This window comes from Pinus tabuliformis, chromosome 9 (assembly GCF_031772625.1).
Source record: "Pinus tabuliformis cultivar Carrire ecotype Pingquan chromosome 9, CPIR1, whole genome shotgun sequence".
Classification (NCBI taxonomy): Eukaryota; Viridiplantae; Streptophyta; class Pinopsida; order Pinales; family Pinaceae; genus Pinus; species Pinus tabuliformis.
In genome coordinates, this window is record NC_142307.1 from 1,650,343,978 (window position 1) to 1,650,371,705 (window position 27,728).

General features: G+C 37.3%; 1 protein-coding gene across 1 annotated transcript; it reads right to left on the reverse strand.

Annotated features, from left to right (window-relative positions):
* Positions 1 to 2,762: 2,762 nt before the first annotated feature.
* Positions 2,763 to 5,423, reverse strand: LOC149155178 (uncharacterized). Its single transcript, XM_089444341.1, has 3 exons — positions 4,871 to 5,423; positions 4,104 to 4,366; positions 2,763 to 3,512 (listed from the first exon to the last, which is right to left on the reverse strand). Exons 1-3 carry the CDS (start codon positions 5,421 to 5,423, stop codon positions 2,763 to 2,765), a joined length of 1,566 nt encoding a protein of 521 aa, XP_089300467.1.
* Positions 5,424 to 27,728: the final 22,305 nt, after the last annotated feature.

The window sequence follows — 27,728 nt, forward strand, 5'->3', positions numbered from 1 at the left end:
CTTCTGCCTCTGGTCGCTGGTTAGTCTCCTTGTTTGCATTCTGATGTCCTTCCCTTATCATTTGCTGAATCTCCTCAAGCTTCTTTTCTTGCATCTCCAATGTAATCTGAATAATCCTCAGCTCCCTCCTTAGATTGGGGACTCCTTGCGCCAGTTCTGCCATCTCTGTTGTAGCTTGTTCCAAAGCTTTAGCCAACAATACCTTCATCACCCAGTAGATATGCAAGGACTGTTTAAATAGAGACATTCCGCCCCTAGTGTTGCTAGGGTCGTGGAGTAAAAACTCCCAATCTTCCATCTCTGAGTCGGACTGAGCTTGAAGCGCATCTTCCTCCATATCCTGAATAATTCTCCTGATTCTTGGGTTCGTGTTCTGATTATACGCCTTCTCTGCTTGTTGAATTTTCTTATCCAACGACCGGCTTGTCTTTTTACCCGGTCTCCCTCTCTGCCCCTGTCGTCCTCCCCTTTCTCCTCTGTATCTGCTCGTTCCTCTGCCTCTCCTGCTGCTCGGTTCCAGCCCACTACCCGCGCCTCTTCTTCCCCTTTGTCTACCACACTGCCTTACCTTTCCCTCCCGCTGTCCTAGCTGCTCGTCACTGGTTTGCTGGGTATCCCAGCCTCCTACATTTCCGCCTCGCTCCTTACCTTGCCTGCCTTGATCTTGCCGGTCCTCTTCATCCTTAGAGTCATCATATATTTCATATATCTCCCCTACAGTCTCTTCCTTCGCTACCGCCTTTCCCTTTCTGTCCCTGTCTCTGTGCTCCGCGGCTTCCATTTCCTCTACTGCCCTTGCTCTCTTCCTGGTTTCCATAGCGTCCTCAGTGAATTTTCGACGCAGCTTCACTCTGTGCCAGCTCTCCACCACCTTTCCTCTCCTCACTCTCTGAGTTCCTAAATAGTTTTCTCGTTGTCGATTCTTTCGCTGCCGCCCGTTTATAATCTTCCTTGCTCTCATCCGCCTACCTGTCAACTTGGCCTTCCACTGCCACCTATTACTTTGCCCTCTGCCTTTCCTATCAATTATCCTTCTTCCCTCATTTCCATTTATGGATTCTGACATACCGTTTTTTCCTCCTCTCCGATCACTTGTGTTTATTATCTTGCTATGTGGTGGTTGTTTCTTACCTGTCGTCGCACACTTCTGCTGTACTGTAGCTTGCCTGCCCATTATATCATTCCCCCGCCTTGACTGACACTCATTAAATTTCTGGGATTGCCGATCCATCTCACCTGTCCGTCGCACGAATGCTATGATTCTTGTTTGCTGCTTGCCCATTATTTTCATTTGTTGCTTGTTCATGGTCATAATTAATAATACCAGCCAATTCCTCCCATTCTTTGTTGGGCCGCAACGTTCTCCACTGATTGTCTATTTTGCTGTTTCGACCCTTGCAACCCCAATTCGCAAGGAAATCTGCCGCTCGGTTTCCATTCCTTTTCACATGATTAAAGATTTTATAGTCAATTCTTTTTAGTAGGTCCGCCATTTCTTGAACAATCCCTGTCGTTCGCCAGCTATTGGTGATCTGCTCCCAGTTCTTCCCGTTATTAAGTTTCTTTAGGATTTCAATTTCTATCTGAGAGTCTCCTTCTATCTCTAGGTTTCTATAGCCATTTCTAATCGCGATTCTCAAGCCTTGGTGAATCGCGCATAACTTGGCCTCATTATTTGTCATCTCCCTGCCCCACTCTGCATAGATCCATCTGGTGTTTCTCTGGCTGTCTCAGAAGATACCTCCGAATCCGACGTTACCTGGGTTCCCCTTCGATGCCCCGTCAAAGTTTAACTTCGTAAAATTGTCTTTGGGTTATGCAAACTTGTCATAGCTTTGAGGTCTCGTACTATTTCTGCCAATTTTTTTTATATGCACCATTTCATATTTCAAATTTAGTTTCTTTAAAATTTTCTCCTCTCCCTGATCTACTTTCCAATCATCTGCATCCCATTTTTCCACCAGAATTGATTCTCTAGTTAAGTTCATTACTCTGTTCCATATTGTTTCCGTGTTTTTAGATTTGTCTTGGAATACTCGGTGATTCCTTTCTTTCCATAACATCCAAATCACAAAACCCGCAATGAGATCCCAGGCCTTTCGGACTACTTTACATTGGAATTTTTCCTTCTGCCAATGAAAAATCACTTCATTTATTTCTCTCGGGGGCCTCTCAAGTTTCTGGAATAGTTTTCCGGTTTCAATCCATAGCTTCCTTGCATATACACACTTGATTAACAGATGATCTTGAGTTTCAGCTTCCTTATTGCATAGATAACATTTTGAAGGACCACTGAAACCTTTCTTTTGGAGTTTATCCCACGTCAGGATCTTGCCCTTAGCTACTAGCCATGAAAATAAGGTAATTTTCGGCCACCAGTTTTTACCCCAGATGACCTTCCAGTCTTGGTTTTCTTCGTTGGTCCCCTGTTGGTCTGCCAGATAGTATGCCTCCTTGACCGTGAAGGATCCTTTCATTGAATTCCCCCATCTGAGGATATCCCTACTCGTTAGAGCTTTTATTTTCCTGGACTCTACCTCTTCCATGAACGTTTCCTGTTGTTCTTGATCTATCTCGATACCCCATTCCTCTGATGTTATCCATTTCCGCCAGATTCCATCCAATTCGTCTTCTTTTCAGTAATCTTTGACATATATATGGTTATCCCCTATTTTTTCCTGTATGTTTTGGATTTTTTGTATTATGCTAATTGTCCCTCTTTGCTGCCATTTCTCTTCCCAGAATTTGGCTTCCCCTCCTCCTCAAATTTCCCAGAAAGCATTCTTTTCTAATATATCACGATTTTGCCGAGCTAGATCCCATATTGCCGAGCCTTTCGGGATTTCCTGTATCCAGTAAATATCCTTCATAGTGTCTGGAATATTGTACTTGTGCTTCCATAGTGCCTTCCATAGGTCATTGCCCCCTCTTAGCCATCGCCACCAAAGTTTTGCACCGAGCACCTTGTTGAGTTTATCCGGATCGCGCAGACCCAAGCCTCCTTCCTCCTTTCGTTTCGTCAGGTGTTTCCATGATACTAAGGCCCACTTCTTCTGTTGGGTCGATCCTCCCCAAATGAACTTCCTTATAATTTCTCTGATCTTGGTGCAGACCCCTTGTGGTACCGCCATAATCGATAGCGGATATATGGGGATTGCCTGCAACACTGATTTCACTAAAACAATCCTTCCAACAATGTTTAAAGTTCTGGAGGCCCAGTTAGCTACTCTGTTTTTTAATTTCTCTAAGACTCGTTGCCAATTTTTCTGTCTTTTAGAGTTGAAATCCAATAAGTTTCCCAAGTATTTAGTTGGGAGTTCCCCTTGCTTAAAACCTAGCATCCTGGTCAAGTGGATTTTGACTGACTCCAAGGTATTGAATATAAAGGTGCATGACTTTTCCTTATTGATCTCCAACCCAGATGCTTCCGCAAATAAGTCCAAAACCTTCTTCAGATTTCTCACTTCTTTTACGGTTGGCTCCCCAAATAACATGATATCATCAGCGAATTGCTGATGGGTTATAGGCAATTCATTACCCCACAGTCTTAGCCCTTTGATTTTGTTTGCTGCTCTTTCTTTTTTAAGGTACCTGCCCGGACCCTCTGCTACTAGTATAAATAGGAAAGGAGATAAGGGATCACCTTGTCTTATTCCTCTAGATGCCTTAAAGGTTTTCGAGGGAGTTCCATTGACTAATATTGAAAAATTTGGAGTTGATATGAGACTGTGAACCCACTTTATCCACCTAGTACCAAAAGTAAAACTTCCCAAGATTTCTTCCAAGTATTGCCAGTTGATTCTATCATAAGCTTTCGACAAGTCCAGTTTAATCATCATTTCTTTTTGCTTCTTTGCCTTCAGTGAATGAATTACTTCTTGAGTAACCACTAAACCATCTAGAATTTGTCTACCTTCTACGAAACCAGTTTGTTAAGGGGATATTAATCTGTCTAACAGGGGTTTCAGTCTTTTGGCCATCAGCGATGCAATTATTTTGTAAATAACATTACATAGGGCAATGGGTCTAAATCCCTTAGCATCCTCTGAATTGCCATTTTGTGGAATCAAAGTGAAAAAAGTAGAGTTAATGGCTGGCCATACCTTTTGATTTATACGGGATTCTTCTATTAGGTCCAGAATCTCCCTTCCCATAAAGTGCCAACCCGCTTGATAGAAATCAACCATAAAGCCGTCCGGTCCTGGCGCTGTACCCTTCTTCATGCTCATCACCACTTCCTCCAACTCTTCTAAACTAGCTGCTCTCATTAGGGCTCTATTCTGGTCTTCAATTACTATCCTGGGAATGGCCTTGCATACTTCCTTTATAGCTTCAGACCTGTCCATGTGGGGTTCAGTCAATATTCCTTTGTGGTATTCCATCAGCACTTTTTCAGTTCCTTCTTGTTCAACAATCCTCTCTCCACTCTCGTTCTTGATAGATAGTATCCTATTCCTTTGCCTGTGTTGTATCATTGCTTGATGAAAAAATCTAGTGTTCCTTTCCCCCTCCCTAAGCCACTTTATTCTAGACTTCTGTCTCCATAAAACTTCTTCCTGCTTTCTCCTCTCCTCCAGTTTTCCTAGAATTATCCCTTCTTCTCTGCTACTTTCCTCTGTCCTCCCTTCATTTATTATCCTTTGTTGCAGGGCTTCCATTTCTTCTTCCAGCTTCTGTTTTTCCTCCATGATGTTTCCGAATTCTTCCTTGTTCCATTTCTTTATCCTTCCTTTTAACTCTTTAAGTTTAAGTTGGAAGGTATGCATTTTTCCCTTTCCCTGTACTGTGCTTTGCGTCCACCATTCTTCCATTTTTTTGATAAATTTCGGGTCTCTAAGCCAAAAGGCTTCAAATCTGAAGGGCTTCTTACCAGGGTTATTCTTAATATCCACTTCCAATCTAATTGGCCAATGATCTGAGCCAAGGGATGGCATGATCTTTGCTTCTATGAATACATCTCTGTTCATAATTGTTTCTGATACTAAGAACCGATCTAATCTGGATGCTATTTGGTTCCTCCCCCCTCTCCTGTTATTCCATGTATAGACTCCATTGATAGTTGGTAAATCTACCAGCCTCAGACCATCTATCATGTCAATGAACATTTCCATATATTGGTCTGTTTTCCTTATACCTTCCTTTTTCTCTTCTAGAGACCGGATTAAATTGAAATCTCCTCCTACAATCCATGCTGTCTCCGGATGTAATCTTCGAGTTGCTTGCATATTTTTAATGAAATTTTCTCTGTCTCCCGGAGTATGAGGACCATAAACCCCTGAGATAATAACCCTTTCCTTCATCCCCGCTATTCTTCCTGTGCCTGTAAGGATTCTGGTCATGCTGGTCCAGCTCTCAAAAATTATCTCGTTTGGGTTCCACAATATTGCAATGCCTCCCGCTGATCCGATTGCATCTTGTCCCATGACTTCGTATTGGAGTTTGTTGTTTTTTATTATTCCTTCCATCTGCTGCATGGTGATCTTTGTCTCTTGTAGGATCATAATACTTGGTCTGTCTTTTTTAAGTTTCTCTTTCATATATCTCTGCTTACCCTTACTATTCAGACCCCTAATATTCCAACTGATAATAATCATTTTAAACTTTTGGAAGAATGGAAAAATACCTTTGACAGAGGTATCACTTTGCCTGAGTTTATCAATACTTCGCCAATTGTTTGGATCGTTTCATTCATCGTTTTCCTCCCTCTTTTCCTGCTGCTTTTGCTAGCACCACCAATTCTCATCTGACCTCTTTCCTGTTCTCCTGATGTGGTATCCTGTTTATCCATATTCTCCCCTTTTTTATCTTTGTATTTTTGAAATGCCTCCTTATATAATTGTTTTTGACTGTCTGGTATGAATCTTTCGTCCAAGTTTTTCCATTCCTGAATTAGTTGTCTCATAATTCTTTCTTCCTCTGCCTCGTTTTCCTTCTGGCTTTCCGTCTCCATTTGGGTTTGGTTAGTTAGTATTTCTATCTTTTCAGCAGCTTCCTCTTCATTCATTACTCTTGCTCTTGTGTCTTTCTCTCTGGTTTCCTTGACTATTTCCATGCGTTCATTCTCTGGATCTTCTTCCTCTTCCACTTTGTCCTCACCCTCTTCACTATTTTCCTGGAGGATTTTGAACTTGTTATGGCTTTTGATGCTCAGTGATTTCGCTTGTGTCTGTGTTTTTAGACCTTCTTTACCAGCTTTCTTCTTTCTGGTAACCTGTTGGAAACCCTTGTCTATCTCCTCAGTTCTCTCTGCTTCCCTTTGTTGTTCTTCTTTTTTCCTTATGTATTCTTCCTCCTTGTTTAATGGGCATTGTCTGTATAGGTGTCCATACTCATGGCATCTTCTGCACCTGAAGGGGATATGCTCATAATCTAACGGTTGTTGCCATACTTCATCGTGGTATTCTAGTTCTATGTATTCCGGCAGAGGTTCGGCTATATTCATGTATACACACAATCTTGCATATGATGTATACTTGCCTTTTTTCGTTGCTTCCGCTACCTTGACAAAAGCACCAATCGTGTTGCCTATCCCCTCCATAATCTCAGGATCCCAAAATTCCACTGGTAATCCAAACAGTCTGACCCAGATCGGGGCTTCCAGCATCTTTTCATTATCAGGGTTATATCTTTCTTCCCAGTACTTCATGAACAGTCCTGCATTGTTCATGAAATATGGCCCTTCCTCAAAAACCCTTTCTTTATCCCCCAGATTTGCAAATATGGCTGTAAAAAACCCTTTTGCTCCTAGTTTCAGCTCAATGTGCCATTTTGGCCTCCATCTTTGGTAAATCCACCTGTGTAGTTCTTTTTCAGTAGGCCAATACCCTACGAACTTGCAGATCAGTGCATGATCTTTCATGTAGCTGTTGTATTCCTCCAGCTTGTTGTTGGGTATTACGTATCTAGGTTTTTTCTGAGCCCTTGGTAAGCACTTTCCTCCAGTCTTCATTTGCCACAAATTGCCCATCACTGGTGCTTCTTTATTATTCTCCCTGGCATCGTTCTGGTTGCTGCTGCCGCTTGCCTCTCCTGCAACGATATTCTTATAGGAGGGGATCTCTCCCCTCCCTTGCCGATTTTCCATTTTTGCCCTTAGCACAAACTGAATTAAGAGCTTCCGCTCCTATGCTAAGGTTTCTTGCTAACTCTTTCGTTCCAACCCCGGTTTCCCCTGCTCGTTTCCCCTGCACGCGTTTCTTCCAGCCCTCCTTGCTATTCCACCTGCAAATCCTAGCCCGCCGATTGCAGCCGACTCTCCTGCTCCTTCATCCGCTCGATCCTCCGATCGAGTTGATTCATATTAATATTAATATTATTAATAAGATGTTATTAATAATAAGAATGTTATTCTTTTAGTAGCAATTTTATTAATATCATTTTTTAAACATCATTAATATTGCATTAATGATGCTATTAATAAATTTATGATTAATAATATTACTAATAATGTTGTTTTTAATTCTAATTCGAGTGTTATTATTTTCATTATTAATTTGTATTTATGTTTTTTTTAAAGAAAATAATTCTTTATAATAATAAATATTATAAACGTATAAAAAGAACTTGTTATAAACTGTTAATAAATTAATTTAAAATTTTAATAAATAATTTGTAAAAATATAAATTTTATGGTAATATTTATTATAAACTTATTTATAATAAAATAAAATTTATTAAAAATTCTGTTTTTTATAATAATTATTAAAAACTAATACTATAAAAATAAAAATAAAATTATAAAACTTATAAAAATTGTTTAAAAGACAAAAATTATAAAAATCCTAATATCATAGAACCTAAATAAATTAAAATTATAAAACATTTATATTATAAAAACCAAAATATCAACTTCATATTTAATAATTTTAATATTAAACTAATTTTAATATTTAATAACCTAAAATTATAAAAGCGTATTACGAACCTGATATTTAATATTTATGTTATATATGTTATATATTAAATATGTTTTGTTTTGTTTTTAATATTGAATAATAACTTATTAAATTTTAATTTAATAAGTATCTTATTATTATTAAATATGTTTATATAATTAATTTAATAATTTTAATGATAATAATAATATTAATTTGATTAATATAAATATTTAAGTTAACACTATTTTCACAATAATATTAAATATATAATATTTTGTTATATTATTAGCTATCAATATTAATATAAAATAGTAAATTGTGAAATATTGATCCTTTTCCTGAATTTTAATGATTTTTTTATATTAATAATAAATAAAATTAAAATATTGTAAATATATAAAGTAAATGTAATGTAGAGAAATGATATTTGATTCTTATAAATGAGGTTGAAAAAGAGGAATATTAGCTGCCATTTTTAATCTTATTTGTATTAATCTTCATTGTAATTGAATTCACTCATAAACTTAGTTTCGATGTTCAGAATTTAGTTCTTCAACTTAATTAGTGTAAAAAATAAAATTATAAAAACCTTATATTATAAAAATTTAAATTGATAAAAATCAAATATTAAAAAAACATAATATCATAAAACTTAAATAAATTAAAGTTATAAAATATTTAAATTATAAAAACCAAAGCTATGACATTTATCAACTTGATAATTAATAACTTAAATATTAAATTCCTTTTAATATTTGATAACTTGAAATAATAAAATCTCATGGCATCACATTTATGAAACTAATTGTTAAAATCTCATGACATCACATTTATGAAACTGATAGTTAATATTTTTATTAAATATGTTCTGTTTTTCATTTTAGATATTGAATATTATGATACTAAATTAAACTTTTAATATTAATAATTATCTTATTATTGTTAAATATGTTTATATAATTAATTTAATAAATTTAATCTGAATAATAATGATATTTTAATATTAATAATAATTTTAATTTTATTAATATAAATATTTAAATTAATTTTATTTTAACAATAATATTAATTATACAATATTATGTTATATAACTAGTTATAATATTAATATAAAATAGTAAGGTGTGAAATTTTGGCCATTTCTTAGAATTTTAATGATTTTTTGCATTCATAATCAATAAAATTAAAATTACAATATTGTAAATATATTATTGTGGTTTTCAAAAATATTCAACTTATTGAAGATCCTAAGGTGCTCATTATTAACCCATGAACAGCGACATAAACTCATTATGCAATGGACAATAATATTAGTTGGGAAAACAATTCGAAATAAGTAGATAAATAAATTCTCATTGTAAATAAAATCTTTAAAATAAGAGAAGTGCTTATAGATTCCTATAGGAAATAAGTTCATATAGTTCCCTCATGTCTATGACATTAATAATCACCATTTGTACATGACATTAATAATTAATTAATAATCAATAAACTTACAATAATGTAAACATTAATAATCAATAAAATTAAAATAATGTAAATATGTAAGTTACATCTAATATACATAAACCATGTTCAATTCTCATAAAGAGCTATTGAAGGAAGATATTCTTATTCCTTTTAAATCATGTTTTATTCTCAAAAACAAGCTATTCAAGAAGGAGGAGATTCTAATTCCACGCAAAGAATGGCGACGGCAAGTGGGTTGACGTGTATCCATTCAAAGTTGTCGTTGAGGGAAAATAATGTCCAATACCACCAAAGGTGTCTCAATATCATAAGTAGACAGAGGAAACAAGTCGTTACATCAAAATCAAGGCGAACACATTCAATGTGCCAATATAGCCCGTGCTAGGATTTTAATAAATAGTTAATTTTTATGTAAACATTGGTTTACTTACCAAGAATGAAACAAGGATTCACATAAAAATTAAGGTGAATGCATTCAATGTTTACATAAAACTCATCTCTTTACCAAAAAGGCAGCAAGGCATCACATCAAAATGTGTGTCAATATAGGCAATTCTAAGGTTTCAATAAAAACCCAAGTTTTATGTAAAAACTCGTTTCTTTACTACGAAGGTGATATTAATTTCCATTTAAAGCACCTGGGTCAACACACATTTAATTCAGTTGTACTGGATAGATAATTATGATTACTCCAAACCTATATCAACCTCATAGTCAGCAAAGGAAAAGAGGCATCCCATTGAGATTAGGGCAATTCAGTAGGCATTGTCTGCATAAAAAAACTTGGTGGAAAAGGCCAGTTTTTATCAGTGCGGATTCTATAGTAGTTGATATGAGAAGATCAAAGCAATTTAAATATCTTGAGCTTGTGTTGTGCCCTTTCTCTGTGGGTTTCCAATTTATTCGACATTAAAACAATATTTTTACTAAGATTTAAAACAATCTAAAATCACTTCATTTCTTAATCACATCTAAAAACATACCAGAATAATTTTATTGATGTACCTCCAGAGCCTATTGTTGGGATTATCTGCTTCAGAACAAGAGAATTTTTTTTTTATTCTTATATTAAATAAGTGGTTACATTTCCAAAATATATATAACCACAATGTCTGTAAAACAAGGAAAAACCAAAATAGACAAAGTTGGGATTATCTACTTTAGAACAAGAGAAGAACACAACAGTTCTTATATTAAATAAGTTGTTACATTTCAAGAAAATATATAACCACAATGTTTGTGAAACAAGGAAACACCAAACGAGGCAAAAAAAAGAAGTTAAAGAAAAGGACCAGAGCATTCTAGAGCACCCCTTACATCTGCTTCTAGATATTTTACAATGTGAAAAGAAATATTTTGCGTTACAAGGTTTTATGAGAAATGATAAAGCACATGATACTATAATATATAATGAGAATTCACTAATTTACCTTGCATATTTTTCAACAATCCAAAGAGTCAAGGGTCAACGCATTTGAACATACACCATAATTTAGTGATGCATCAGATCTCCTATGAAACCACTAATAGATACCGAACATTCACCAATTAGAAATCAAACCACCTAACCATGAAATAGCCAGGGAATTCGTAACACTCAATTATAAATGAAACTACCTAACCATGAAATGGCCAGAGAATTCGTAAATCATAGGCTATCGCCGAGATAATGGAGTGGCCAAGGGAATTTGTAACACATAGACAACCATTGGAGTATCCAAAACACTTGGAAACTAGTTGAATGACATATGTTTGAGAATATGAACAATTTCTTTTTCTTTCTTTTTTAATTTATTTTTTACTAATTATTCGATACCAAGGTGCATATTGCAGTTTTACTTTTAAAGATTCAAAAAGGAACGAAAGTGACTGCTCTGGAATTCTAGGCAAGAGGTTTACCAGACAAATCGTAAAACTACAATATATACCTTAGTGATAAATGAAACGGAAATGACCAAGGACTTTCCCTATGGCAGTCAATCTTCCTGAATGTTATGTTTGGTGCGTTACGGCTCGTAAGGAAGTAGAATCAACTTCCTATGGATAATAGAATGATAACCTAGTGGGGTCTCCCAATATATACTCAACGGTACGAGGAGAACAAATCCATACTAGCATCTATTGCACCACAAAAGGAGTAATCACCCAACCTTAGTTAGAGCAATAGGAACTAGGTTTAATGACTTCGGAACACGTCTCTAGCCTAAACCTATAGATATGTGAGCGTTAGGTTCCAATGCATTTTTAAGTTCATTTAATAGATTTTAAGAGTGGACCTTGAATTAAGTTTCAATTTCAAGGCCTTACCGAATGTATTTCAACAATCTCTAGTATGCAACTAGATGAACAAAAATCATTTCTTTCAATAAACAACTACCTAAATGAGGGTAAGGAGTTCATTTCCAAGTGAACGAAGATAGTAACAAGAAAATGTAGGAACAATAGTGCAGGAAAGTAATCCAATAATTAGGAAACACAATGCATTGACTCCTGCTTATCTCACAACTACTATGACGAAAAATGAAAGATTTGGATTTTGCTTTTCAATCCCTAATCATGAATAATCTACTAATGCAAACATACTTTCATTTTTGTATACTATATGTGTGCAATTGTTTCTTGATTTTTGGAATAAATAAAAAACAAGCTAATACACAACTTGACTTATCAAAAGGCAAATGTAATCTATGCTTCAATAGTGAGTGGAAATAAAATCAACACAACAAGCTAGTGTGATGACCAATTACTACAGATCAACCAAGAAGATTTGCAAAAGAACAACTTCAAACAAATCAACAAGACTGTTGTGGATGTAGCTCAGAACAAGTGAATTCTTGATGAAACCCTAAAAGGCTTAGGTCACACAGCCCAAAAAACCTAAACTCATACAAAAGGAACCAGGAAGGATATGTCTTAGCAAACATAGTCAAAACAAGCTTAATAAGATGTAAGCGATAATAAAGGACAAGCTACACTAGCCTATTCAGGAGGCAGGGCTGTAAAAAGAAACCCTATAGGAATCGTCGCAGGGGTAATATTGACAACATGAGATGATCACCAAATCGTCACAAGCACTACACTAGAAACTGAGCGACATCTTCACAAAGGTACACATGTTCTCGGTGATGGTCTAATTTTACGAATCGTCACAGCTGTATGATGGGATATCCGTGATGTACAGCTTGGGTAAAGAGGATAGGAGCGATTTATCACAACTGTTAAGAGGTAAACAACGACGATCTTAATTAAGAGGCAAAACAAGGCAAAGACAGTTGAATGACACCAGGCTTATCACTCAGAGAGTGAGGTGGACTACCAGATCTAGTCAAGAGATCCAAAACATTGATGGCTCAGTGCCAAAATAAAGAGCCACTATGTCATTCAATAAAAAAAAAATCAAGAGAAAAAACAAGAGACAATAGACAAAGGCTCCCCAGTATGGTCACCAACTTTTGATGCAGGTAAGTTCCCTCTACGGATAGAGACAACCCCTCTAGCCCTAGAGCGGGTCTAGTCACAACAAGAAAAAGACAATAGCTAATTCCTTAAATAGTTATCGTTGAAGAGGTCTTCCTTATACCAGTGCTTGATGAAGTCTTCGTCGCGTCGCTTCACCTATTGATATCTTCTCCTAAATGAATGAATCACCTAAAACAACATATGAAAACAACAATACACGTAATAGACCTTAACAACGAACTATCTACTTATAGAGTCAAGGAACCATAAGCTATAAACATACATGATATAGGAAATAACCATTGATTGTATTAATGTAAACAATAGTAAAGCTTACAACCATGCCTTGACATCGCAAGTTTCCTTGAAGGTCCAATTAGTATGTCTCCATAAGCATTCACTCTCAAAGGTCTCCTAGAAAGATTGATGACTTTCTCTCTCACCCAAAAGCACAAGTATGAAACTAAGGGAATCACAACAAGGCTTCCTTCTTACAAAACCATTTTACACTCTCAATCCACAACATGAGAGGCAATCCAAATTATAAGGTATCAATCCAACAAACTAAGAACTAGCACACCAAACACTCAACTAGCACTCCAAAAAACTCCACTAGCACTCCAAAAACTCAACTAGAACTCCAAAAAACTAGCTGATCATAGTCATGGAGGATGTTTTTATAAGAGGAAGAGCCTCCATAAATGAGGGGAGAGGAAGCTTATCTTCAAGGGAGGTTACCCAAAAGATAGAACCACCATCTCAAATGAGGACAGGCGAACTTCTTTGACGCAACAACTAGCTCTAGAACCACCCAAAAGAATTTTGTTTGAACTAATTTGCCATATCTGGGTCGTTGCAGGTCAAACACTGAGACTCAAAGATGACATCACGAGGTGTTAACGCATTCAGGTATATCATCGTAGGTAGGATACTGATGACCTGTGATGATCCCTAAAATCCAACTGCCACTGAGAACAGATGTACTCTTATGACGGTATCACGAGGTTCTTGTTCACTTTGAGCCATCGTCCCAGGCAAGATACTGATGTCCTGCAACGATCTTGAAACATAGGTAAAAGGGGTGAACTTCAGGATTAATGAGCGTGGTTAATGTTCTTGAGTGACGTGGAAGATGTGGACACATATTTTTATGTATGACACAAAGTAGATGCCATTCAGGGACTGACTCTACCCGGGATCAGGGGATGCGGGGTCGGTGACAAAATATTGTGTAACAGGCCCACTCTCCTCACCAGGTATTATTGTATATATGTGTGCTTAGGTTTATTTCAGTTAATTTATTTATTTTTATGAATGATTTTCAGTGTGTTGTTATTAGTCTGCTTTGTTGTAACTCTTGTTGTTGTTCCAATCATTATTGTTTTTACTCTTATTTGTTGTTATAGTTCTTGCTTGTTGTTACACATTGTTAAGTTTATAGTTGAATGTTTAGTACTAGGTAGGGAAACTATGGCCTGCATATACTTTGGGTGATAGCCTTGAAATATTATTAGAGCCCTAGGTTGACAATTAATGTGGAATTGGGTGAATTTCATGATTCATATCTGAACGCCAACATTTTGGTGTTGTTGTCGGGGAGGCTATTAAGGGAATGAATGTATGACCAATATTGATCATAGGACTATTCTCTCATCCTAGAGAGGGAATTTTGCACCCTGCTCTAGGTCCTGAGAGTTAGATTGTTTTGATTCTTTAATTGTATTGTTTTCTTTTTCATAGGAAACACTCTCTCATCTTGGGAAGGGAAGTTTTTTTATGTCACCCTCTTTCAGGTCTTGAGCTTAAGTTTGTGGCTAACTTATTTCCTTTCTTTGTTTCTTCTTAGGGGCCACTCTCTCATCCTGGGGAGAAAATTTCCTACCCTACTCCAAGTCTTGAGATTTTGATTTGCTTGAATGCTTTCCTTTTATTTCCTGATTATATGAATAGAGATACAAATAAAAGTGGTAGAGGAAGACCCCCGAATAGAAGAGGGAGATATCTAGGCATAAATACCTATGTCCAAGAGATCATTCCAAGAGCTGAGTTAACTGCATCGTCCCAAGCTGTTGTTAGGGTGAGATCTTGTATGAGATCTGGAGGGAAATCAGTTTCACAACCAGAACCTTCCCCAATAATAGAAGTGCAATCTATTGGGTTGTGTGAATTGCGCAGCGGGGGGGTCATAGCTGGGGAAACATCCCCCATTGTTCATGGAGTTTGAGGGAGTCAGGTAGCCCCCCTCTATGGGGTCTGGGGCAACACCTCGGGAAATTTTTTTTTGGACCCTATATTAGGTTTGGCAAACCCATCTATGGTTTTCGGTCCATGGTTTTGGATGCAATGGTTTTTGGTCCATGGTATTGGATGCTTCGACATGTATGTATATGTATTTTAACATTGAAAGGAATATAATGAAAAATCAAGCTGGTAGTACTAGTTTTGTGATCCAGGGGAAAATCTCTAAGTATATATGTTTTATGTGCTATGCTCTTGTATTATTTATTTTCTGTGTTTTAGAATTTGTATGCAGGTAATTATTGTACAGGGTTAAAACATACATTTGGTATCAAAGATGTTTTGGCTTCAAGGGGATGCCTTTGTTGCTGAGGGGTTTCGCTCGGGCCTATGGTAGACCATGTTCAGTGGGAGATCTGCGACATCAATTCTAGTGGTGAAAGAAGATGTCGAGCAGTGGAAAGATAGAGATCGAGAAATTTAATGGTCAGAGCTTTGAGTTGTGAAAACTCAAGATGGAGGATATCTTGGTGGATAAAGATCAGTGGATCATAGTAGATCTGGGTACTAAACCAATGTGAGTGTCTGATGAATAATGGAAGAAGTTGTATCGGAAGGCAAAGAGCACAATACGATTGTGTGTTTCAGATTCAGTATTTTTGAATGTATCAGGGGAAGCTACGACAAAGGCTTTGTGTGACAAGTTAGGGACTTTGTACCAATTGAAGTCTCTGGTGAATAAAGAATTCTTGCGAAAAACATTGTATAACCTGAGGATGAAAGATGGAGACTCAGTGACAGAGCATTTGAACACATTTAATACTGTGGTAAGACAATTAGCATATGTTGATATTAAAATTTTAGATGAAGATAAGTGCATCAGTTTGTTGCATTCTCTACCATATTTGTGGGATAGTCTGGTTATTGCAAAAGGTAGTAATGCAACTGCCTTGCATTTTGATGAAATACTCTCATCCTTGCTGACGGAGGAGATGAGACGGAAAAATATGGACAGCCAGAATGGTGATGCCTTGTTTGTATGAGGACGGTCCCAGAACAGGAAAAAAAATAAAACATCGAGTGGGAGATCTAAATCTAGAGGGAGATCTAAATCTCCAGGAAAACCTGTAAAGGTGATGTGCTGGAAATGTGGAAAGAAAGGGCACTTCAAAAGGGATTGTAAATCTAAAGCTCCTGATAAAGGAAAGGGATCTCATGATGCTCCTTCTGTAGAGGTGAAAACCACCTCAGATGAAGGTGGGGATGTGTACTTAACTTCTTCAAGTACACATGTAGATCATGAGGCATGGTTGATTAACTCAGGTGTATCCTTTCACTTCACTCCCCAGAGAGAGTGGTTCTGTGAGTATGAGAAATATGATGGTGGTGATTTCTTCTTGGGGGATGAGAAGAAGGCCAGAATCATTGGTCGCAGAAAAGAAAAGTTGAAGTTGCAAGGTGGAAGGGTTAGAAATATGATTTATGTAAGCAAGTTGGATGATGTAGGTGTAAAAACAGTGATCGAGAAGGATACTTGCAAGATGGCTCCGGGAGCACTAGTATTGATGCAAAGAGTTCGGACTAGAACTCTATACAAGCTGCAAGGTAGCACTGTTGTTGATGGGTGAAACATTTATTTTCTTACTAAAAGTGGAGCAGAAAATCTTATGGTCTCTGGAGAGAAGACCATGCTATGGCATCAAAGGCTTCAACATATTGGAGAGAAGGGCCTTCGAATACTTCATGATAAAAGTATTGTAGAAGGTATGAGTAAAGCTCTATGGACTTTGATTTATGTGAAAATTGTGTATATGGGAAGCACAATTGGGTGATTTTCCCCTCTGGTGGTAAGAGGGTGAAACAGATATTAGAGCTTGTGCACAATGATGTGTTTGGACCTGTGAAGGCTCCATCACTGGGTAAGTCTGTGTACTATGTATCATTTATAGATGACTTCTCAAGGAATACATGGATATATTTCCTTAAGAAGAAATCTAAAGTCTTTGATAGGTTTAAATAATTTAAGGCTCTAGTGTAAAACCAGACAGAGACGAAGATAAAGGTGTTGAGAACAAATAATAGTGGAGATTTTTGCAGTAAGGAATCTGAAGAATTCTGTAAGAAGTGTGGTATAGCACAGTAGAAGACTACTCCATATACACCTCAACAAAATGGAGTTTAGGAAGAATGAACAAGACATTGATGGAAACAGAAATAAGCATGCTTAGTGGTCTCGGTTAGGACAAGAATTCTAGGCAAAGGCGATGGAGACAGCATGTTACCTCGTCAACAGATCACCTTCATCAGTGTTGGAGGATAAGAGTCCACAAGATGTATGGACTGGTAAGAAACCCTCTCTTTCACATCTAAGGCTATTTGGATGTGATGCATATGTACATGTTCCAAAGTAGAAACGAACCAAGTTGGATAGTAAATCTAAAATGTGCATCTTTATTGGGTATAAGGATGGTTAAAAGGGTTATAAGCTTTGGAACTGAGCAACAAGGAAGGTTGTGTAAAACCGATATGTGGTGTTCAGAGAGGTGAAAGATGTTATTAAACATGAAGTCCAACGAAAGGAACCTAAGAAGAGAGAGTTTGAGCTCAAGGAGGAAGAATTAGACTCTACAGCAGAGGAGGAATTAGAAGATGAAGAGCCACAAACTCTGGGTGTAAGAAGATCAGTTCGAGAAAGAAGGCAACTAGAAAGGTATAGTCCATCTGCTTTTTGTTTAAATTTTTCTTTATCTATTACTGATGATGATCCCAGAACTGTGAAGGAAGCTTTAGATTCAGAGGATGGAAAACTCTAGAAAGAGGCCATGGTTGATGAAATGGCATCTTTGCACAAAAATTAGGCTTGGGATCTGGTGGAGTTGCCGGCTGGAAGGAAACCCATTGGAAACGAATGGGCCATCAAGAAGAAGACAAATGCAAAAGGAAAGGTGGAGAAATACAAAGCTCAGCTAGTAGCAAAAGGTTATTCCAAGGTGCTGGGAATTGATTTTGGTGATATTTTTTCTCATGTTTCCAAGGTAACTTCTATTAGGTTACTTTTATTTGTTGCTACTGCTTTTGATTTTAAGGTAGAATAGATGGATGTGAAGACAACATTTCTTCACGAGGATCTGGAAGAGGAGATCTATATGAAGCAACCTGAAGGCTTTGCAGTGAAGGGTAACAAAGAACTGGTCTGCAAGTTAAAGAAGTCTCAGTATGGGTTAAAACAGTCACCAAGGATGTGGTATCAGAAATTTGATACATTTATACAGGGACTTGGCTTCACCAAAAGCAAAGTAGATCATTGTGTGTATTCTAAATTAATTGGTGACCATGTTATTTATCTAGTCTTGTATGTGGATGATATGTTGCTGGTTGGAAATGACAAAGAAATTATCCAGGATTTGAAGACCTAATTGTCCTCCAAATTCGACATGAAAGATCTTGGTGCTACAAACTATATTTTCGGCGTGGAAATTAAAAGAGATCGGGCAAAAAGGAAGCTCTAGTTAAACCAAAGGAAGTATGTTGAGACAATATTACAGAGGTTTAATATTTAGGATAGTAAACCAGTGAAGGTTCATATTCCTGTAGGTGTAAAGTTATCTGCTAAACAATGTCCCAAGACACAAGAAGAGGAAGAGGATATGTCCCGTGTTGCATATGCAAGTGCAGTCGGTAGCCTGACGTATGCAATGGTCTATACTAGACTAGACATTGCACATGTAGTGGGAGTATTGAGCAGGTTTATATCAAAACTAGGGAAGGAGCACTAGACAACAGCGAAGCGGGTTTTCAGGTATTGGCATGGCACTAGTTATTATGGTTTGTGCTACCAAGGAAGACCAGGACTGGACAAAGTGTTGGATATTTGTGGATTTGTTGATGCAAACTAGGTTGGAGATCTGGATCAGAGAAGAGCTACAAGTGGATATGTGTTTAACTTATTTGGAAGTGCAGTCAGCTGGATGAGTAAGAAACAATCTGTAGTGGCACTATCAACTACAGAGGTAGAATACATGGCAACCACTCATGCAAGCAAGGAAGCAGTTTGGTTGCAGAGATTGTGTTCAGGTATGGGGTTAGTATAGGGAGCTATAAGGATAGACTATGAGAGCCAAAGTGCAATTTTCTTGGCAAAGGACCATGCTTATCATTCAAAGAAAAAGCACATTGATGTTCAGTATCACTTTGTGAGGGATATGATAGAAGACAAAAGGTGTTGCTAGTGAAGGAGGACACTTTGACAAATACTGCAGATGCATTGACAAAATCTATGAGCTCTGAGAAGTTCTCCTAGTGTAGAGAAACAATGGGCACTTTAGGGCTAGAAAAACGACTAAGCTCTCCTGTGGCCCCCTGTGGAAAGAAAACAACAAGTGGGACAATGTTGGGTTGTGTTATATTCTTTCCATGACTAACCTATGTAGTGAACCTAGGGGTGATAGGGGGGGCAAAGAGCCCCCTTTGTTGCGCTGATTACGCAGTGAGGAGGTCATGGGGGGTGGGTAGGCCCCCTATATGGGGTCTGGGGCAGCGCCCCAGGAAAATTTTTCTTTGGACCCTATATTAGGTTGGGTGAACCTACCTATGGTTTTTGGTCCATGGTTTTGGATGCGATGGTTTTCGGTCCATGGTATTGGATGCTTCAACATTTATATATTTGTATTGTAACATTGAAAGGGATATAATGAAAAGTCATGTTGGTAGTCCTGGTTTTGGGATCCAGGGGAAAATCTCTATGTATATGTGTTTTATGTGTTATTCTCTTGCATTGTTTATTTCCTGTGTTTTAGAATTCGTATGCAGGTAATTACTGTATGGGGTTAAAACCTACACTATCAAGGGAAGAAGAAGTAGAAAGTAGAGGATCTGAGGAACTACATATTGCAAGTTTAGAGGAAGAATATTTGAGGGAATTCTGTACACCATTTGATCAAGGGAGCATTGTTAAACATCTTTGACCACCTGTTATAGAACGGCTAAAGGAACAACCAAAGCCAAAACCTGTTGATATTCCAAGTGGGTATTGGTAGATATTCATGGCTCCTACAACTTCTTCAATCAAATTTCCAATTGGAGATATCAAAGGTGATGCGCCTATGAAGCCTATTCCATGGTCTTTCTTCCGAGTATCGAGGCACATTCCTTTTTGAATTAGAAGTTGTTTTTCAGGGATATGATTATATTTCTAATGCTCAAAAATTGACGATATTCATCGCTGCCTTGAAGGGCACAACTTGGAGATGGTTTATGGATTTAGGGGGAAAATTATTTCTAAATGGAATGATATGAATACGACTTTCCTTGAGAAATATCAAAACTACCCTAAATCCTGAGATGTGAAGGAAGAAATCTTTAATATTATGTAGAAAGAGGATGAGAACATGGAGGAATTTGTGGAGCACTTTCAATATAGTTTGTAGAGATCAATCCATTGTGATCTAGATAAGACTATTTTGAAAATAATCTTTCTCCAGGCACTAAGGGAGGAATCTTTGGAACTATTGAATGTGGTAGGGAAATGAGATATATCGCAGGAGGAATTTAATTCCATATTTGAATTATGGATCAAGTGTTCATGAGATGTTGCGAGGAATAAGAAGGGGATCCGAACTCTCAGAGCATCTAGCAGTGGAGTTACAAAAGCAGAGATTGGGAACTTGCCGGATAATTTTAGAACCGATATTATGAGCACACTGCCATCGTGGCTGGACATGTTATAGGAGAAACAGAAGCAGATAAAAGAATAGAAGTCTATGTCTATTTTCTATCCTCAATGTAGGAAGAGACATACACTGATGGAATTCATATTGAATTCCACTGAGACTTCTCCAATATGTGAAAAAAATCATTCCACTAGCACTTGTCCATATCTTCTTGGGCTGAAGGTAGTATTTCAGGCAATGAATGAAGAAATGGATCAACAGTGTTTTATGCGATCAAAGAAACCATGGCAACCATGACCACATAACATGAATCACGATATGCCTCAAGACCCTTCTTAGTATTTTAATAATCTAAATTTTGGGCCCCAATCTGTACCTTTCTCACCTTCATGGCTGTAGTCTTATCAATATCCAGTGCCCTGGTATCCATGGTACCCCCAATCTTGTCCAAACCCTTCAAGGTCCCAGAATTGGCATGCACCTCCTCCTCCTCCTTTAGGAAAATTCTCCCAACCTATGCCACAACAGTAGCTACAAATACCTTCTAATGCATCCAATAGTAATCATCCTCTTCACTCGCAACTTCCTGATCAATGCAATCTAAATAAAAACAATCACGAGGCTTAACAATTTGAGACACTCAACCTCCTTGCATACAGTATCGCCACCGCAAAATGTAATGAGTTGAATCTCTAATCCGATCTAGTGGTGAATACTCAAACTTCATAGATAATTGTTGAACATACTGATGGTGAAGAATCAAAACTAAAACCTAGAGACTCCGCTAGAATAACTAGGGATGAGGCAATACAAATTCCTATGAAACAAAATTCCCCTTCACAAATGATTGTTACTATAGGATGTCAGACTAGTCCACCTTATCTTGAGAGATAATCATTTAGAAAACTAGGTCCTCATCCTAAATTTGACTTTTTACGGGAGCTATAGAATTTATTTGTTAAAATATCATTGCTTCAGGCTATGAAGGACATACTGATTTATGCCAAAACAATTAAAAAATATTTCTCTAAGAAACCTATACCTATTAAATATGGGGATCCAGGGAACTCGATTATGACAATACAGAATAGTGGGGTTGATATCCCAAATGTACTCATAGATTTTGGGGCAACCATTAATGTTATAACTTCTGAAACTGTGATTACCTTGGGTCTGTGAAACCTTAAACAAACTCCCACCATCCTCGAACTAGCAGATCGGTCTACTATAAGACCGGTAGGGAAGTTGGAAGATATAAATATTTCAGTAGACTCATGGGAATACCCTGTCAATATTTTGGTTTTACATACTTAATCCCCAACTGGTGGACATCCTTTGATTTTAGAAAGACTTGGCTTGCAACTGTAGATGCTTACATTGGGTGTTGCTCTAGAAATATGGCAATATCCAATGGGGATGTTACAAAGAATATTATCCTTTACCCTCTGTCGAACGAAGTTCGTGAGATAAGCTAGGATTTACCTTGATGCAAAAATGTCTACCTATGAAAGAGCCTAAATCCGAGAATGAAAAAGTTAGACCGATCCTTATCATTAGTGAGGCTCTTTGTTTCAAGGATGAAATAGAGGATGATGCCATTAATGCCTTTCTCAGCAATCCAAAATTTGTTTCTAACCCAACCCGCTAGTTATTCAAAATTTTCATGAGTTGCAGCGTTCAAAAAATATGGAACCAGAAACAGAAGTTGGAAATATTCCTCTAATTATACCCCATGACATCATTTTTGTAGAAAATGAACCATGGAAAACATTAAATATTAATCGTGGCCTTTCTCCCTCCCAAACTGAACGATTACTGAAGTTCCTTAAGAGACATAAAGGACCCTTTTCTTAGGATTATACAGATATGAAAGGCATCCCTATTAATTTATGCACTCATCCCATATACATTAAGGAAGAGTGTTGACCTGTTAGGCAGCCACATAGAAAAATGAACATTGCCTTAAAAAACATTGTCAAAGATTAATTACAGAAGCTATTAGATGTGGGTTTGATTCATCTGATATAGGAAAATCAATGGGTTTCCCTAGTGGTCATTGTTCCTAAGAAGAATTGCAAGTGACAAGTTTTTGTGGATTAAATGGAATTAAATAAAGAAACTTTAGAATATCATTTTCCCCTACCCTTTATTGACCAGGTCCTTCATACATTAGTTGGAAACAATTATTTCTTCTTTCTATATGGATTCAACAGATACAACCAAATACAAATCACTCCTGAGGATCAGAATAAAACCACCTTCACATATCCTTGGGGGACCTTGCCTATTGATTCTCCCATTTGGTCTCTATAATGCACCCACTATCTTTCAAAGTGCAATAGTAAGATTTTTTTTTATCTAATCAATGATAATGTTGAAATTTAGATGAATGACTTCACCCCATCTGGGGATTATTTTAAAGAAAGTATAGAAAACATAGAGAAAGTACTTAAAATATGTATACAGACACCTGTTTCTCTTAGTACATTCAAATGTCATATGATAATGGAGGAAGGAATAGTGTAGGGGCACCTGCTTTCAGATGCAGGAATTTGGGTTGATACCTAAGACACCAACACAGGTACATAGCTTTATTTGCTATGTTGGTTATTACAAGCGGTTTATAGAGAAATTTTCTAAGACAACATTCCCACCTTTTTAATTATTACCTAAAGATGCAGAGTTTGTGTGGATGGATGAATGTGAAGCAACCTTTAAAGAAATCAAAGAACTAGTTTGGAAATCTCTGATATTACGAGGTCCTAACTAGAAGCTCCCATTTCACATCTCCACATATGCTTCTCAAATGGCAGTAGGGACGGTCCTAGGGTAACAAGAGGATAAGAAATTGTATGTGATCTATTATGTCAGTAAGAACTTGACTCCTGTTGAAATAAACTATACAGTAACTAAAAAAGAGTTCTTAGTTGTTATTTATGTTATTAATAAGTTTCAACATTATGTTATAGGGTATCCTACTTTCGTGAACATTGATCATACAACTATCAGGTATCTGGTGAATAAACCAATACCCCTGGTGATATTACAAGATGGTTGTTGTTAATTCAAGAATTTGATATTACCATTGCACATAAGCTAGGGAAAGATAATGTGGTTGCATATTTCATATCTAGAATGGATACTAGTGATGGAGGTACCACTGTAGAGGATAGTTTTCCAGATGAACATCTTTTTGAAATCTATACTGACACTGCATGGTATGCAAATATTGCTAACTATCTTGCTACAAGAAAAGTGCCTCAACACTTATGTTATAGAGAATAGAGAAGGATTTTTCATCATAGTTCCCATTATTCATGGATTGAAGGCTATTGGTTTTACACGGGACCCGACCAACAAATCCAACGGTGCATAAGTGAGGATGCCATCTATGGTGTCCTAAAAGCTGCTCATGATGGCCCCTGTAGACATTTTGTAGATAAGTAGACATGTCATAAAGTGTTGCAAATGGGGTACTATTGGTCCTCTATTTTTCATGATGCAAGGAAATATGTTCGAGGGTGCGATAGTTTCCAATGAATGGGTCAGCCTCTTTGGGAAGATGAGATGTCGCTACAATGTCAACTTGTTCCTGAGCCCTTCGAAAAATGGGCTATTGATTTTGTTGGTCCATTCAATCCGCATTCACATCAGAAAGTTCACATTATGATTTTCATGAACTATGTGACAAAGTGCGCAGAGGCTAAGGCTATTGGGAAAGCAACATAATAAGTTGTGTCAAAAATTTTATTTGAAGAAATTTTCTCTCAGTATAGAGCTCCTAGACAGATAGCTTCAGATGGAGGGGTGTAATTTACATCACATCTAGTATTACTCATGAAGAAATATGGGATTAAGAATAGGATAACATCTCCATATCACCCTTAGGAGAATATCCAAGTTGAGAGCACAAACAAGGTATTGGAAAATATTATTACAAACACTATAGCAAATTATCAGTGAAATTGGGTTGAGAACCATCCCGAGGCACTGTGGGCATATAGAACAACATGGAGAAACACAACAATAATTTCACCATATGAGCTTGTCTATCAAAAATCCCCTTTGTTTCCAGTGGAATTCGAAACTAAGACACTCAGGAAAGCACTTGAAGTAGGTTAGAATGTTTCAAAAGCCCAAAAACACCATCTGGGAAAGTTAAATGTGCTGGATGAAATTTGTTTCGTAGTTGTCTAGAATATTGCTGCAATTCAACAATAGAGAACTAACTGGCACGAAAAATTTATCAATAAAAATATGTTTCAAAGGGGAGATTGGGCATTTCTATATAGCTCTCAGTTCAAATATTTTAAAGGGAAACTTTGCTCCAGATGGACGAGACCATATGAAGTTGACACAGTGTTTGATAACTGGACTATTAGACTTTTAACAATTGATGAGGCACATACTCATTTTCTTTTAAATGGACATCAACTCAAACTATACCAATATCCAGCTTATAAAGACTCCTTTATCAAACATTTCTCTGATAATTCAGGTTTTGAAATTATTAGTTCAAAGAACTCTTCCTCTGCACCTCTAATCTTAAGAAAAAAAAAACAATATATATCTATATATCAAATATAATTAAACGTTGTTACTACTCTATCATTCCTTTTCCTGTAGGTATCTCACTAGTGTTGTTACTTCGCCTGTGTTGTTATTCTGATCATGGAGATTTTGTCTAAGTACTTCACTAGTGTTGTTACTCCTTAGGTGTTGTTACTCAGATCGTGGCAATTTTGTGTAAGTACTTCACTGGTGTTGTTACTCCTCTGGTGTTGTTACTTTGGTCGTCGTGATTTTAGCTAAGTACTTCACTAATGTTGTTATGCCTCTGGTGTTTTTACTCCTCTGGTGATGTTACTCCGTTGTGATTTCATCTAAGTAATTTGGTGTTGTTACTCATTCAGTGTTGTTATTCTATGGCGATAGAAAGTTAGTATAGGTACTCCATTGTTGTTACTCCTTCGGTGTTGTAACTTCATCGTGATTTCATCCAAGTATTACAGTTTCGTTACTCCTTTGATGTTGTTACTCTGTCATGATTCTGACTAAGTGCTCAAGCGGTGTTTTTACTCCTCGAGTGTTGTTACTCCCCTGATTTTATTACTCCTTGGGTGTTGTTACTCCATCCAATGTTGTTATTCCTTCGCTGATGTTACTCCATCAAGGTAAGTCACTAGGTACCTCCATGATCGACTTTGTGGATTTGATTGATAGTTCATTTGACATGATTCAACATGACTGTGTGTTGACACCTAATCCTCAACGGATGGGTGAACTGGAATGTGAATAGTCATCAAGAAGATGAACTGTTCAGTCACACTCATGTATATAAACAATAGCTACCTAATGAAATACACGAATCAGTTTTTCTGTCCATTTTGGAGTTACTCCTGGTCTGACATGGTATCAGAGCTAGTTCTAAGAATAGTCGTAACTCCTCTCATTGATTCTCTATGCCACAATACCTGAGCGCTGCCTCTGTCCTATGCATGAATACCTGCGCGTCTCATTGATTGTCCTGCGATTCTCATCGGTTATGAGTCTTTTTCGCTGCCTCTCCACACCGTATACCTTGCTACCATTACGTTGAATCCCACTGCGTTGAAACCCTCTCTGGTTAATACTTCCTTGCTCCACAAATCGCCCGACTCAGAGCTTCTTTTGAAAGCTTCCTGAACAGCTTCAATCTCTGCAACCGCCTCTCGATTACCGTTCAATTCTCGACTCCCTTGGAGCACTGCACCTGAAGCATTCCATTCTACTGGGCGAAGTTATGCTCATTACATCATAACCTACCACAAATACAATCACCAGATGTCCACTCCAGAAGTGGTGCATTGATTATTTAACGGCATATCCTCCAAATCATCTGCCTCACCCTCGGCGTTGGCATCCATCATATCTACATCTGAAGAAAGCCTATCCCAATCGAACGCAGCATCTTCGTACATTGTCTCTAATACACTCTCTCTCCAGTTGTTTCAAGTGCAGGGCATATAAAGAGGAATCTGGCAGTGAAGGTTCTGGGTACGAAACCTCCGGAGGTTGAGGATCCAGAGGATTTGCTTCTTTCAACAGTGGTTCTGGCGCACGTTCCGGTTGGAAATCTCAGTGGATCACAGTAGGAGGATATGGAGAGCGAGAGCGTGTACATGTCGAAGCTGGCGGAACAGGCCTTGTTTAAGCGAGGCTCAATTTTCACAATCTAAGCTAAAGCATGTGGGCTGGTAAATTAACGTGCCTTTAAATGATTTAAACTCCCGGCTCTTACCTTTAATTGCAAAATTTTTTGATATATTTTCTGGAGTTAAGGTGAATTCACATTCGGATTTGTGAACTGAGTATAGTTTTTGAGACTTTGAAACTAAGCTCGTGGAGATCAGAAGCACGAACCCGAGCAGGGATATTCTAGTTTTTTGTTTTTGCATATCTGACTACGTAAAGTTCTGGCACCATACGTTGAGCTATGGAGCAGCTCAGAATATTCATGAGATTCAAGTAGATCTGTGGGTAGTAAACAGTTACATCTTGCAGACAGAATTGATAATAGACGGGTGCATTGTGTCAGCGTTGTGAAAAGTATTTTTTCTTTTATCTTTCTGCCAAGAGCGACATGCTTCTGCCATTACAAAAGCAAATTTTTGAATAATGGATGTGCTGACCGATTGGTTTCTGGTATCAATTGGTTTCAGTATTTTTGAATGAAATACTCTTCAAACTCTTTGAACATAGATTTTATCATTTAATAGCAGCAATTAGTCAAGAAAACAGAGCTCCCGCCTGTCATCCTTTCTTGTGAAATTTGGAGAGAATGTCTGAACTTTAACACCGTCATATTTTATTACTGTCTAGAGAATCAAAGGGATTTATGGTGATTTGATTGATTATTTCCCACAGAGATTTTTTTTCTCACTGTATATCAGCAGAAATAATTTTTTACAGAATGCATTCAATCGTCTCTATGGTAGGAATAGTTCTCACTGGCAAGGAGAACTATCCTGAATGG

What these genes read in the sequence shown, in the direction of transcription:
- LOC149155178 (XM_089444341.1), bottom strand. Translation starts at nt 5,423, where the DNA reads ATGGGACAAGATGCAATCGGATCAGCGGGAGGCATTGCAATATTGTGG. An exon ending in GGATATTAAGAATAACCCTG is followed by an intron (nt 4,367 to 4,870) that starts GTAAGAAGCCCT and finishes AATACCACAAAG; the next exon opens with GAATATTGACTGAACCCCAC. An exon ending in AATCCCGTATAAATCAAAAG is followed by an intron (nt 3,513 to 4,103) that starts GTATGGCCAGCC and finishes ATAACCCATCAG; the next exon opens with CAATTCGCTGATGATATCAT.